Source organism: Parasteatoda tepidariorum, chromosome 4 (assembly GCF_043381705.1).
Source record: "Parasteatoda tepidariorum isolate YZ-2023 chromosome 4, CAS_Ptep_4.0, whole genome shotgun sequence".
Taxonomy (NCBI): domain Eukaryota; kingdom Metazoa; phylum Arthropoda; class Arachnida; order Araneae; family Theridiidae; genus Parasteatoda; species Parasteatoda tepidariorum.
Window position 1 is genome coordinate 22,185,414 of NC_092207.1, and position 16,467 is coordinate 22,201,880.

At 28.0% G+C, this 16,467-nt stretch overlaps 1 protein-coding gene across 2 annotated transcripts in view; it reads right to left on the minus strand.

Moving 5' to 3' along the window:
- The window catches only part of LOC107450054 (transcription factor 23-like), a 46,136-nt gene that overhangs the window by 11,725 nt on the left and 17,944 nt on the right, over positions 1-16,467 (minus strand). The window contains exon 1 of one of the 2 annotated variants that reach the window (XM_016065757.3): positions 6,226-6,351. The exons of the other annotated variant lie outside the window; for it this stretch is intronic. Within the exon in view, the coding sequence (XP_015921243.1) occupies positions 6,226-6,278 (53 nt within the window). The 5' untranslated portion in view covers positions 6,279-6,351. Of the gene's footprint in view, positions 1-6,225; positions 6,352-16,467 lie in introns of those variants that run through there. 2 annotated transcript variants of the gene reach the window in all.

The window sequence follows — 16,467 nt, forward strand, 5'->3', positions numbered from 1 at the left end:
AAAAAGAAGAAGAAGAAAAAGCGTAATCTGCTATATCTAAAAAAAACATGTACAGTTATTTGTATATACAGTGTCCAGTAAAGATCCCACTTAATATTACATTTTAGAATCCTTATCAAAAATGGAAACAAAACGAAGTATTCATATTGGTGTAAAGCGTAGCAAATTAATGTTTAAAAGAGGAAAAAACTGAAATGCTAAATGAAACACTGACTAATCACAGTAAAGGAAGGCATATGCATTGAAAAAGAAGACAGGTTTGATTACAGGAGGAGAAAGCAGAGAGTATTTTTTTTTCCAATGCCCACCTGGAGAGTAACTTACGTCTTATAGGCATCTGAAGGGCAGATTTGTTGGCCTATCTTTCAGAGGCACCATATTAGGTGGGCCAACGCTGCTCCCACAGTAAGGACATATAGTGCAGAGAAGGAAAGAACATCCATGCCTTGCCCGGGAATCGAACCCAGAACCTTTCTGATGCAAGGGCAGTTCCCTAACCCCTACACAGGCCGGTCGGCAAGCAGAGAGCAGCTGAAAGACGAGTGAACTTCCAATGAAACTTATTTTGATGTAATTACAATATCCTCCGATTTTCTTACATCCTATTTTTTTTATTTGCCAAATTTAAATAGCTTTTTTTCCTCGTTTAAATATTAATTTGTGACTTTCCATATATATACATTTTTAGATTCCATTTCCGATGAGGAATTCTAAAAATACATATTAAGGAAAGTCTTTACAAAGCACCATGTAGATATAGCTAGACTACTCAAATCAAAAAAATCTTAAATGTGCACTCAATTTTCTAATTTCTTTTTATTTCAAATTTAGAGATAAATATAAAATATTAGCAATTTTTTTTATTGATCCGATCTATACCTATATCAACAAATTGTAAAAATTACGTATTAGATAAGTCAAAACTAAAATTTACGAAACAAAAAGTTCCAGAAAGGTTTTCAGTTATTTTCAAAACGTAGAAATATAAAGTTTTTTTTTTAACCACTTTACTGATACGTCTCAGAAATATACTTAAAATATTTCGTTATTATATCCAATATTATACTTTTGAAAGATTGTATTTCAGAAACATTTCGGAGACACTTGATTTTAAATTAATATTAATAATAAAAATATGTGTAAGTAATAGATTTGGGCAAAGGAAAATTTGGTGTTGCTATTGAAATGTAAACTGGTTTTTCTGTCACATAATGAGAAATGCTTCTTTTACACATCGAGAAGTATATTAAATTGATAGGCGCATTTTTGATACAAAACACTGTGAGAAAAAATTGAATGCATTTTTTTAACACTGAGAAACGAGTATGGTACACTGAGGAAACGGAATGCATTTTTTCTACATTGAGAAAGTATGGTAAAAAATTGCAAAATATGGTAAAATTTACAATATTTCTGGCTTTATGGGAACACTGAAAAGCTCTTTAATTTTTTCCGAAGCGCTTTGGTAATGATTTTGGTAAAATTAAAAACAAAATATAGTTTTATAACATGAGATAAAATTTAGTAAATTTGGGTAATTTTAATCAATAAACAAGAGCATGACACAAAAACCATTTATTCGGTTAAATTTATTTCCGATTTTGTATTTTTTACTACATGTGGAGTAAAAAGAACTGATTTCGCAAAACTAATTTTTCAGTAAACCGTTAATGCATAAATGGTTTAAATACCGTACATATGGCCAGAATCATGTTGTTTTTTCTTTTTCAGAAATGCAATTACCATTACAGTATGGTAATTTTACCAGAATTTTTTTGTCCGTGTACGTATTTGAAAGCCCCTCCTTTTTGAAAGAAGCACGGTCGCTAACTATTTATTTAAAGAATTTTTCAAAAATAATATAAAATGAATTACTTTATAATTCTTTTCCTAATATGCTTATAAGTTGTTGTCCATCGCCTATTAAAAACTCAGTACTAATTCAGGCACTTCTTCTATCGTAGCTATCTTGATATATAGTTGAAATTTTATCTTTTAGGAAAAATATGGGAAGTTTGACCCGTTTTTAACAGAAATATTCATACATATTTTTTTAACATGATGAAATTTTCAAGTTGACCTTATTTTATACCTTTTAATGTTGTCTGTAATTTATTTTTTACTTAAAAAACTATCCTCTTTACTTATGATATAAAAAAAATGCCAGCACAAGATACTACTATCACGGTCTGGCTCGGTAGTTATTTAAACGGCATTTAACGTTCAATTTTGTTTGTTTGTTCTACTTTTCTAAAGTTCTTCAACAAAATAATTTTTTTAATTGTCGAAAAATTTACATTTCAGCATGAAAGTTTGTAAATTAAGAATTTTGCTTTAAAAAGAATTGATGCAATAAAAAATTCATGAATAAAGATTGATGATTAATTAATGGTCCTCACTAATCAATTAATGGCAAAATTAATGTCCTCACAAATCGACTATTCGACCCGATCTCAACTCTTTCCGTCAAAAAATGCACCTCATTTGTATTCTATTATTATTTTTCAATAAACGCGGAATTATAATGAATATTTCATAATATAGTATAAATTATTTTATCCATGGCTCTTTCTTAAAATGTTTCTTATTTTTGAAATGGACTTAATATATTTCGTGAAATTTATGAAAAAAATGTCTTGCATTACTAATCGTACGATTTTCACAATCGTTTATAATTTGTAATTTTTGGAAAAAAATGGCCACATGTTTTAATGGCCACAGTGGGTAATGCTAGAAATGCTACTACTGACACTGGCCAGCAACAAAATTTTTTAATTTTACCTATGCCAGTAGACTTAGAAAATATAATGCTATGTAAACTGGTTCACATTGTATGAAATTTAAACTATTATATTAGTTAAAAAAAGCTTTAAAATTTAAGCAAAAACAAATAAAATAATACAATGTTAACGAAATTCACTAAATTTGTACGAACATTTTTATTTTATAAAATTAAAACAAAATCCAATGTTTGTCACGTATCCTAGCTTTACGTTTAAAAAATTTATAACAGTAAACCAATTCTAATCAATGTTAAAATTCCATATTACAAATAAATAAATAAATAATAATAATTAAGAAGATTTTTTTTTGCTTCCTATATTATACTTGTGGCACTGTGAACTTCCATTAATCTCGACATTTACCTGCTAATATGGAATAAAAAGAAACAAGTTCACTATCATTATTTTATACTTGTAATTATTCCATTAGATCAAGCTGGAAATCGACATTTGTTGGTGAAGGATCGGATTAATGAAATCTAAATGTTGACATTTAGCAGTGAATATGGAACAAATTAAAAGTTCGCTATCTTTATTTTGCACTTATAATCTTTCCATTAGAACACGCTAGTTAGCGACATTTGTTAAGAAAGAAAGAATAAATGAAATGTAAATGTTGACATTTAGCAGTACATATGGAATAAAAGGTTCGCTATCATTATTTTATAATTTTTACAATATTTCGGACATTCACCAAAGCAACTATGAGAATAAGAGCTTTCACTGCGGAATGACGACATTCATTAATATCGGTCTTTATCCGTTTTACGGAATAATTACGTAAACCATTGCTGATTTGTGTAGAAGCCAAAGATATCACGGCTCCGAATTTCTCTTTAAAATATTTAAAAAAAATTATGTTATTTCATAATTGTGCCTCTATAAATTTTAAATTTGAATTTTAAAAAACTATTAATCATGTTTTATTTTACGTCTGACATTTTCTGTTTCTAAATTTCTTTTTTCTTTTCCTCGTGTCAAATCACTTATAGTGAGACGTTTAATTTTTACTACGATTAACTAGTACTATTAGAATTTTGATATTCTGTTCACATTTATTTAAATTTCTGTTCAATACAACTATGGCGTATATGACTTTGCTATAAAAAATTGATAAATGAAATAATACATAAAAATAGAAAATGACATAAAAGTTATATTGGTGAAAAAGGTTATGAAACTTTGTTTGTGAATAAAATATTCTCATCTAAATTGTTGTGCATTTCGTATCATAAGAACACTTTATTTTAACGTAAAATGTTTTTTTTTCTTAAAAAAAATCTTGCACTGCTTCTTAAATGCGGAGTTAATTAAATGTAGCACTGCTTCTTAACAGTGCAGAATCAAGTAAAATGTTGCACTGCTTTGCATTTCTTTATTTTAAAGATTTCTTAAGAAAACGAAATCTATTTAGTAAATTATTTTCAAATAAGTATAATATTTGTTTAGATAATCTTATATTACAATATACAATTAAATTAAATAGTTACATGTTTGCTTCATAAAACATATTTTTCATAAAGTTTGCATGCTGTTTCATAAAGTTACATGTTGTAAATAAAATTATTTAAGAAATTATTTTTTTATTTAAAGTTCTTTAGTTAATTTATGATTAATTTTGTGGGCTAGCGTGCTCTTTAATTTAAAATAAATATATGTTTAAAAGTAATATGTGTAAAAATAATTTCTAAGAAATAGTTTCTATGATCTTTCGTAGCGTTTTTAACAGCTATCATTTATAAAATTTTAATGAAATAGATACCTAAATCAATACATGTAAAATTAGTGTCTAAAAATATTTTCTAAGATCTTCTGTTGCATTTTTGGGTGTAAAAGATAGAATCTAAGGACCGTTAGGTATGAGATTTAGCATAAGGATATAGCGTTATGAGGATCTAGCAAAACGATAGCATTAGGATCTAGCTTTAAGCATTTGTTAGTTTTATTAAACAGTTGAAAAATCTTATAGGAGCATTATATTTTATTTATTACTTCTATTATTATTTAACACAATATAATATTAAATATATAGTTTACTTCTATATGATGGTATTATTTTATTTAATATATCATCTAATTAATTATATTTTATTTAGTATACCAGTACTCAATACATTACACACAATCTTGTCTTAATAATGAAATAGCATTTACAAATAAAATTTTTGTGCATCAATAGCTAAATTACTAAATATTTTAATTAATAAATTACAACATAAAAGGATAAACATGCTATAATTAAAAATATTTAATATTTCGTTACAAATTATTTTAATCCTATTATCATCTTCCATTGCAAAGTGGTTGAAAACATCTTCTCCAGTTAAATTTATCTACTTATACGCGAGATTCTCTACTTATACCTGAGATTTTTAAGCACTTCTAACATTCCTCAGAAAGGACTTCAAAATTTTTGACAATAAAAATCGTTATTTTATGTTATTAGCAATGTATAGTCAAGAAGCAAAGTAAGTCTCTTTCGCAGAGTACATTCGGGAAAGACTTATACAAATAAATTTAATAACATTTAGCGATTTTTTTTAAAGGAATGGAATTGGATATTCATATTTTCTTCTAAGCCATGGATTCCTTAAAATATCATTTTTCAATCATATTCCTCTAATTACAGTTCTGTACTGTGATTAAGAGATGAAACATCAGTAGTACTTTAAGTGTTCTATAAATTAAGCATAGTAACATTTAAAAATTAATTTAAAAAAAAAGTGCTCGAAATCGCACCGAAAAATTTTCGAAAGTGTCTGTTGGAGTATTCTGTATTGTTTCTCATTACTGCTTGCTTTGCCGATTGGCTGTACGAGGCTAAGTTTATCGATACTAAATTTATAGATGACTAAATTTATCGATGTAATAAATTTATCGATGCAATAAATTTATCTATGATTTTTTATTTTTTGGGTTACATTTACAATCTTAACATTGTTTGTGACAGATTAAATGACAGGAGACAAATCGAGATCTATAGATGACAAATTTTTGCTACGAGGTAAAAGGATCAATTGTATAGAATCTAAAATAAACAAACTTGTCAAAAAAAAAAAAAGAAAGCACATTTCAATAAATTGATCGTAGATACATTTCAATAAATATAATGCAAAACAATATTGTATGTATTTCAAAATATTAAATTTTGTATAATTTTGTAAATTGTAAATTTAGATTAAATATGTATTTCAAAAGAAGTTTCAGTGATGAATTCATAAATTATTGACCTCAACAATGACTTTCAAGTTATTGGTATTAAACTGCTTCATTAAATACAAAAATGTAATGATTTAATTTTAAATTAAGGAGATATTAAGAGTCAGCACAGCATTTAATATAATAATTTTCTTCCATTGTACATTTTTAAAAAAAAGCATAGAGTACAATAATCTATAAATTTTTTTTGAAGTTACCATTAAAATTAAAGTCAGATACTTACAAATGCTTTAGGTTGAAAATTTGTGGTGGTACTGGATAGGATACTTTGGCCATACAGAATTAAAAGCAAATGAGGGGTGTCGTTCTTCTTAAATAGTGTGTTTGAAATTTATGCGGTTTATTTTAATGACAGATTGACAGGACGAAGGAGTTAACTGTAAAAACTACGAGGAAGGCGGGGCTTGTGACACGAGCGGCAGCCTTTTTTGGTTTACCGCCGGCCGCGCGGAAATTTGAATCTTTTAATATGATGTTTTCCTACTTTTTCGTTTTACTAAGAAGGATTACGAATATTTTGGTGCTGGAAATATTTATTTGAAAAGATTCTTGCTTATTTTTTCATTTTTAAAAATTGCATTAGTTCTTTGTTAGTTTGTTTATATTTTAATATTTTATTTTTGTTTAATTTTTCCTTTTCCTTTTATTGATTAATTTATTTCATAAAGTAATAATTAGGTTTAATTAATCTAGTTACACATTTAACTCTGCAAAGATTTTATTTAAATCCAAGTTGGGGAATAACAATTAAAATATTTTTGACGTATATTTAATTCATTTGCTTTGTTTTTATTTTCCTTCATTTATTTATTAATTTTCTTTTATTTATTTATTTTGAAAAATAATGTTTTGCTTTTGTTAAACGATATTATCTTATAACTTAGCTTGTCTATTTATGACGAAAGATTGAATTCATGTAAAATTTGAACCGCAGAAGAGAATTTTTTTTAATTTTTTTTATTTATGTATTTATTTATATTTTCATTTATAATTTCAGGCAATGCTAAAGTTATAAATTATAAGGTACACAAATTCTCACTTCATTTTTAAATATGTAATTTTAAATGACAAAATTCAAAATTGGAATGGAATCGGTCTAATATTCTTGAGAAATGTAACTTAAAAATTAAATATTTTAAAATGTGATTTTTCAGGAACTATCCAGAAAATTACGTTCTAGTTTTGTATTTTGTTATTTAATGTGACATACTTTGAAATGAGGTAAAAATGTTTAAAGTTTGCAATTCAAATAGCGTTCGAGCATTATTAAAATATTTAAAAAAATAATAAATAATTAAAACTTTTACGTAGATTATACTTTTCTTTATCTTTAGATAAATAAGTTTCATAATTTAGTGTAAAATTATTTTTAATTATCTTAAATTGTTCTAGAGACATGGGAAGCTACGCAAAAAGTGAATCATTGGAATGGAATCATCATTATGGAATAATTTATTCTGTATTTGGCTTATCCTCCTTATTTTAAGGAATAAATATCCTAACTCATCCAGAAAAATTATGTTTATTCAGAGAAAGTGTAAATTACTGCACCATTCGAGCTGTGAATAGCGCATCTTTTCAGGTTTGATAATTATTACAGCAATTATAACTGAAAACATTACGGTATATCAGATATTTCCTTCGGCAACATGGATTTCGGGAAAATAGATTTTACGGTAAAAAGTACCGGCACCTTGAGTGCCGGCACTTATTACCGTAATTTGATTCAGATTGTTTTTATAGTAATTTTCAAACTATCTAGATATTCCGCACATTATCTACTAGGCACAAGTTAAAGGAAAAATAAGAACCTTGATTGACAAACAAGCTTTAATTACCACTAGGTTATTTATTTATTTTTCGCAATCGAATAAATCAAGCCCCTACAATTAAACAATCATTTCATTATAGTAGTTGATTGAATCAATCACCATTTCCTTTCAAAACTATAATACAATGAATCAAACAGTTTCAAGATATTCTTACAATTAAGGAAATGATATAATACCATTTATTTATTTTTCGATTTAGAATCAAGTCAATAAATACAATCAAACAATCTACAAATTAGTTCTTAAAATAAGAGAAAGAAACTTTCGAAATTTAGCTTGTAAGAAACTTTCGAACATTTCCAACGGAAAAAACTTGATTCCGCACTTTAACGGAGTAACCTAGTTGATTTGCTGATTAGCTAGGAAATGTTCATATCAACAGCTTTTGAATTTTAGTGGTAACATATACATTGGGTAATGAGTAGCGTTGGATAAAAAAAATTATATCCATAATTGCTAAACTAAGCCATTTGACTAAAGAAAACTGATGTTGCCATCAGTTTTCCATTAAACAATGTTACCACATGTATATGTTTCCCCTAAAGCTCGAAAGCCGTTAATGTGAACATTACACTAGTTAATCTGTAGATTAGCTGGGCAATGTTCATGTTTACGGCTTTCGAGATTTAGTGGTAACATGTAAATTGGATAAAAATGAGTATATCCATAATTGCTAAACTAAGCTATCTCACTAAAGAATGTTACCACATGCATATGTTTCCTCTAAAGCTCGAAAGACGTTAATATGAACATTACGCTAGTTAATCTGTAGATAAACTAGGCAATGTTCATGTTTACGGCTTTCGAGATTTAGTGGTATCATATACATTGGTGAATAGCATTGGATAAAAAAAAGAGTATATCCATAACTGTTAAATTAAGGCATATCTAAAGAAAACCTATTTAGGGCGGGAAGGAAATTACAACTTCTAACAATTCAATCAAAAACTAAAAGCATTCCTCAGCACGTAAAATGATTAAGTACATCTTTGAACTTAGAGGTTGTAAAAACTTTTCATTGGTTGTTTTGCAGTAAAAAAGAATAAAATGATGGATTTGAAGGAAACTCGGTTGATTCATTAAGTTTTGTTTCTAGCTCATTAGAAGTTTACAGAAACACCACTTTTTTTTGAAGTAACATGTTCTAGGTTTCATGTTGAAATAAATGTTTTTAATTATATGAACGATTAAAAATATCTTGTGAATCAAGGTAACACAATTATCGAAAAACTGTATATTAATCCTTTCAAGATAAATTTTTTCTTTTCAGATAAAAAGGCAAATCACGATTTTAAAAGATCAAATAGGGAAAAAATAACAATATTTTGCGAAAAAAAAACCATTTGGGGAATTGGGAGGGGGCTGGGACATATGTACCCCATCGGATGTTTTAGACCGGACATATATGTCCCAGTGGCGTTTTCATCTGCTTTAAATATATGCCAGAGTAAGGCCGAAAGGGTAAAATATCAGTCTCTTAAAAGTTGTTTCAATGAAAAAAAATGTAAAAATAGCCTAATTTCCGAATATTAAGATCATAACTATTCAAATTTCAAGCTTGGAAACTACTTGGAATCTTCAAAATTTAAAATTTTCCATTTAATATGCATTTCAAAAATAAAATAAAACATAATGTATTCACAAATATAGATTACTTATTAAATAAATAAAGAAATTGATTTCTTTTTATTTTTCGTAGGTCAATAACTTAAATAACTTAATCAATAACTTAAAATTTTTGATATTATAAAATGTGGCATCTTAATATACAAAGTGAAGAAAAAATATTTTCAATTAATGAAAAAGAATATTAAAGGCAAACACAGAATCTGTTTCGGATAACTTTTTTGTCGTCATCGGCACTTAACTTCTGTAACGATTTATCTATTGGTTAATTTCCTGAATATGATTTAATTACTTATTTTCACAATTATTTATTATTATAAATATTTATTTTTATAATTCTTCATTTTTGGAGTCCGTTTAATCAGTCAAAATGAAAAAAAAAAATCTAAATACAGACAAATGCAAGGCATAAAAAGTAAAGTTAGTTCATAAAAATTAAATAGTTTTAAATTTTAATAAAATTATGACATTTATCACAAAAAACGTAATAAAAATGATGATAAAATGAATGATGATAAAGAATGACAATAAGAATGGATGATAAATAAATATTACTATAAAAACCGCAAAATAAAGAAACAAGAAATGTTTCGCTGTTTAAAATTACTGTTACAGCTTTTATTGATTTACTGCTATTGACAAGCAAAGAAATTTGTTAATTAAGGACCATATCATGCTATTTTCTGGTCTATAAAAACGTGTCGATAACAAAGAAAAATGGTTCTTGACCATTATGCTTTTATGTTACATAGAGATATTATGTGGTAGTTAAGATACTCAAATTGCTTAAATAATATTTTGATTTATGGTAATTGCAAAAAAAATATTTGAAAATTTCCGGAAAATTTCGATTTACAATTTCTGTTTTAGATATTTAAAAATTAAAGTATCTCATGATAACCACGAATTTGAGAGAAACATTCTGAAACTGTAAATAAATATGCGATGTGCCCTTAATTATCTCACCAAGAAGTTTTTGGAAAATCACTAATAAAAGTTTTTTTCTCTTTGATTAGATGAAATTAAAAAAAATAATAATAATGAGGCAAAATGAAAAACACAAGAATTCAACTTTTTACTAGGACTAAAAAGTAATTCTGTGTTTGCCAGACCAAATACGAAAAACGCGAGACACATCAATTTCGGGAGGATTTCTGTTTTTGAGTTTCTATTAGGCATTATTTTATTTTAACATTGTTTTCAATGAAATGAAAGGATAAGTATTTTAAGGATTTCATGATTTTAACTAGTTATCCTTCAGCTACATGAAAAAAATTTCCACTCCAAAATAACTATAAATTTACATAAAAAATTATAGCAAAGATGACAGTGCGCCACTGTGCAATAATGGAAGGGCCAAACTCATCTCTATACGGTATAATCTGAAACGTACGTGACCAAAAATTAAACTATTTTGTATATATATATATATATATATATATATATAGGTCAATCAATCACTTAACTTGTTTGTCTCTGCAAAGGTTTTGAACAAAGGCAGTAAAACCTTTCAGTGCTTAAGTTTAATTCGTGTTTTTTTACTTCTTAAAAATTTAGATTCTCAATTATTACATCTAAAACTAGATAAAATAACTTCCGCAATCAAGCAATGTTAAGGAAAATGAAGTTAAAATAATATTTCCCTAAATTTAAATTAATAGTATCTCCACACACATATATTCGATTTTATTAAAGTGCAAATGTTATTCTACCACAGTACAGAAGTTGTGAAACATAAATAATGACTTAACAATTGGAAATAGATTTTACGAATCGAAATAAAAGTATTAAGCATAAAGATACATGAAATGTTTATTTATATTTCAAATTCTCATACACGTACTCAACATATATTAAGCAAAAAATAAAGGAATATTGAGAACAATGTACATTGTTTTTTTTTAATTGAACAAGTGGTCATTCTCTTCTTAACGTCGAGGTGAGATGTCCACCTGATACATTAAAGGAAAAGTGAAGCTAAAATATGGATAAAGCTCACATTTCATACAGTTAACCATGATGAACTCGCAATAAGCTGTAAGGGAAGTATTTCATTTTAAGAAATCAGTAAAAAGAATCCAACAAATAAAATCTAATGTACAAATTTGCTAGACCAATTCCGAAAGAAAATTTATTAAATTTTTAGAAAAGATTTGCAAGGTTTGTACATGCTTAATGGAAACATTGCATTGCATTGCACCTTACACATCTCATCCAGTCATCGTTTTTATTAGTGGTATTGTATTTTTCTTCACAGCTTACATGCTTATATTCATCAAATTCTGAGTGTGTAAAATCAGGTAATATGTAAGGTTCTGTGAAGTAGGTTATAGAGTTCTATCGGATAATATGTTATGCCTGTAGAATCGACATGTAATATGTAGAATTCGTACGGTACTCTAAAGTTTAAAAGTGGTTTCAATATTTTAATAAAAAAGCCAATGATTTTTTTATTAGCTTACATCTTAAAATTGCGAAACGAAACCATTAATAAACGCAAAGATTTCGTAACTAGATTTATTTATTTGAATAAATGAAGCGCTGGTGTGAAGATTAATTTACTAAATAACATCGAATTTCCTTAATTTTGTTATCTAAATTTAAATTNAAAAAATATATATATATATATATATATATATATATATAGCATAAGAAATAAACTCGAAAAGCACAAGAAAAGAAAAACACGACGAAAATTAAGAAAAATAAGAAAAACAATAAGTTTTATTTACTGCGCATGAGCTGCAAATAGATAGAATTCATAAAATATGTTCAAAATGCTGAGAAAATATGGAAAAAATTACAGAACAATGAAAAAAAGGGAAAAATAATAATGAAAATAAAAATAATAAAAAACCGGAAAAAATTCGAAAGAAAGGAAAAAAATTCATAAAAATCTGGAAAATAAGGGATATAATCTTTTCATCAGCTCACACGATTATATTCACAAAAAGGAGTGCTTTCTAATATTGCATCAATATAGCCAAACCAATATATATATATCCTTATGCCCTCCCAGGCGCGTATGCGTTAAAATATTCTAAAGGAGACTTATTTACTGAAAGAAATTCGAGATGTGTTTCGGTCACTCACATTGAAACTTTTAACTCTAAATTCGAATAAAAGAGCGTTAGTAATCGGTAGTTTTTTTCTTCTTCCAAACTGTCCTCAAGAAAAGAAGAGAGCTGCTTAGTTAAATTGAAAGAGCAATCTAAATGGCACGCGCTGGTTGCAATTTCTGTCAAATAAATGATATCTGACAGTTGTTCACACTCTCTTTTGATGTCTTCTATTTCCGAAAGAAAATACACCCGTTTTCTTAGCAGCATAGGCGCCAACTTTTCCCAATTTTTTTTCCTTCTTCTCTTTGGCAATTAAGTCAGTTATAGGTAATTAATAAGGAGTTGTTTTTTATAATTAAATAAAAGCTTTGAGGCAGGGCAGATATGCAAGATTATGTTGCAGTAGAAAAGCAAATTAGGTTAAAATTATAATTTTTATGGAATAAATTATTTTTTATTATTATTAGTAGTAGTAGTGTAATAGTTAGATATTATGTATTATTTTTCGTATTAATATAATATGGAAATTTCCAGGTAAAATTAATTTTAATGGAATCTAATTTCATAAATAAAAAAACTCGAACAATTGTCTATTTGAAAAAAGGAGATTAAATTTGTTCGTTAGCCATTACATTACTGTGCATTTTTACGTGAAACAAGAAAACAAGTCAAGGATCGCAAATAAATATTTAAGCGAGTAAGTAACGAAATATTATTACCGTCGTTGAACAGCCGACTAAATTTTATGTGTTTACGACTACTGATGCTCAACTCCGTAGCCTTGTAATTTTGAACCGAAGCCAGAAGACAAGGGAACTCCTAGATCGAGAATTAGGTGAAATTTGCCTTCGTGGAGGACTTTTTGATGGAGCTAACCCGCATTTGCGTTACATGGATAAAAAGACCACGAGAACCTCCCACTGTTAGCCTGACGGCAAAGGAACTCTAACCCAGGATCCGTCTACCACTGAGGATATTTCACATCAGCACTGTGGTCGGTGCAAGCCGGATGCGGAATTCGTATCGTCTGGGATTCGAACCCGGTTCATCTCATCAGAAGGCGAACGCTCCACCCCCTAAGCTATCGCTGTTCAAGTAACAAAATAGAAAGAAAAAAAAACACATTAAAACCAGTTTGATTTGTCTAATTAAACTTGATGGTGATCTTAACAAACCCTTTCAATTCTTGTTTCCTCTGGCAATCAAATTGCTTTTGATGTTTTTATCCCGGCTTTTCTTAGCAGTTATTCTTTACATAATGAATGAAGTAAAAATTTGTATACCATCAAATTCTAACGGCTTTCAAAAAGCACTTATTCTACCCGAAAGAGGGAGAAGTTGAAGCGAAGACGCTTTTCACATTTCGAACATGAGTGCGAAATGTTTAATGGTTCATTAATAGTGGGAGTAGAAAATATGACAAGGGGTAACAAGATCTATGATTAATCACTTTTTAAGTGGGCATGCACAGCTCTAGCACCGTTGACGAAAAGAACGGAGTGCAGCAGTCGTCTATAGAAACCAGACTTAAGCCCTTTGGCACAGAATTTTTATTAAACATATTTTTCATACTTTTTTTTACATTATTTTACATCAATTTAGGTCGAAATAAATGAAAAATATTACATTAAGCATTTTAATATTATATGGCTATGAAATACAACATGAAACACTGGTAAAATTTTCCAAATAATAATTTTTCAAATTTGCACTTATTTGCAGTTATTTAGATCTAAGAGAAACAGTTATTCATCATTGAAATTTCTTTAATTTACAAAATCAGTCATCGATAAAGTTTTGAATATGAATGAATTTTTCTTTTCAAACTACATTTTCTTGAATTTTTTATTTTAGTACAAATATAATTTCGATAATCCAGCAGCTATTTTTAGTAACCATTAGACTGTTTTTTATAATTAAGAAGTAGCGAAATATATTTTTGCTTGTAATTAGAAGATTAGAAAAAAAATGTACAATGGGGACACCGGTGTCCTTCTGCATCAAAAGATTAAATGAAATCGAGGAGCTGAGTGAATATTTTACGCTATTTTTTAATGAATTTGAGTAAATTACCATAAAATTTTCTGCTTGTTGAATAGAAAATTCACAATAACGAGAGTATACAAAAATGCAAAATGTCTAGAGGCCAGCACGTTTTGGAATGAATAGTAATTTACTGAAATATTCGGCCCTTGCAACGAACTTTTTATTCTTCATGGTGACTTTAGTGCGAATTTACAATCCAACGACTTTTAACTACTCGACTTCTTTTTTTTTGTTGGAGATATTTCTTTTGGTTGTAGTTTATCGCAATCATAATACAATTTTTTATTTCTTTAAAATTTATTGCTTTTACTAAAAAATGTCAATAGTCAAGTTTTTATGTTTTATTTCAGAATGTGCCAAACAGAAAAGCGGTTTATTAAATGCCACTGGATCAGGAAATCACGCCCGCGGTTTGTTGACCTCTGCATTACACAGTTACAATCGAAATTTATGTACTTGCAATATTATGCCTTGCATTTTTTTCTAGTTCCTTTGTCCTTATGCCTTTTCTTTATTTCTTATTCGTAAAAATAATAGTAAAAATTGTAACTACATATTATTTTTATAATAATCCTGAAATTTTTGAAACATTGTTTACTGCTGAAAGATTTTAGAGATCAGAGACATTTCGTTTCGTTTCTTAGGATTACAAAGAGTGAATTTTAAATTGAAAATGTTAACTTCAATTTGAAACTAGGTCTTATTCTATTCCATAAAAAATAAAGTTATTTTTTGCATGAGAATTCAATATCAACTGCTCACATCCTATCTATTGCCCTAATAAAAAATATAATCATTTTAATCAGTGTATAAATTTTGTATCAGGGTGGGAAAATTGAGTATCAGTGAATTTGAATAGGGTATCAAGGATTAAAATTTGTAAGGCTTAAAATTTGGTATCAAGGCTTTGATCAATGTTTACTCGGGAATTTCGTAAATTGATATTTAATTGTCAGCGATTTGAACGAATTGTGGAACATATTATATAGCAATATGATTTTGTACTGCATGTGTAAAGAACTTCGAAATCGAAGGAAATAATATAGGGAATGAGATTTCGAACGAAATAATATAGGGAATGAGATTACGAACGAAATAATATAGGGAATGAGATTTCGAAAGAAAGAAATAGAAAATATCGATTAATTTTCAATTTTAAGTGAATAAAAATAAGGTATACTAAATATATTTTTGGAGTTTTTTTTGGTAAATGTTTAGAACAGAAAAAAAAATTTCTTTTTTTATGATTTGTGGTTTTTTTTTTTATCGCATTTGTTTGTTTTATCGGTCGTTAAACGCCACAAGCGTGACATTAAGAGTTTCCAAAACTAATCTGATACAGTTACTTAGTTTGATGAAAAATCATATTAATTGCAGTCGCCATTTTAAGTATATATAATTCCACAATTACTTTCTTTGATACTAAGACTGTAAATAAGCCGACAACCTTATCACACTGCTCTCTCCAATTAGCATCTGGAAATTGCTTAAAATAGCATCAATTACCATCGTTTAATTCCTGCATCAGTTTTAGTTCCTGGAATCTTCCAAAGGCGTCGCCACTGTCAATCAAATCGCAGACCCTCAATACCACCCACGTCAAAAGATCCGCGGATTCCCCCGGCGTATCAAATGCAGTTTTTTTACGCCATTTAGCAATTTTTTTCCCGGTCGGTAAGCATTTGATTACCCGTGCATCTAGTTTCCCTTTAGCTTAAAAGCTGCAAGATTGTTTGTAAAAATTATGGAGACACGGATCAAAGAATGGGTGAAGAATTCCTCATTAAGCGAGAAATGTTGCCATAAATAATGAGCATGTATTGACGAAGAGCGAATAGTTTTTGGAAAAATCATGGGTAATCAGTAATTTGCAATTGACTGCGTTACAAGAAAATTCTG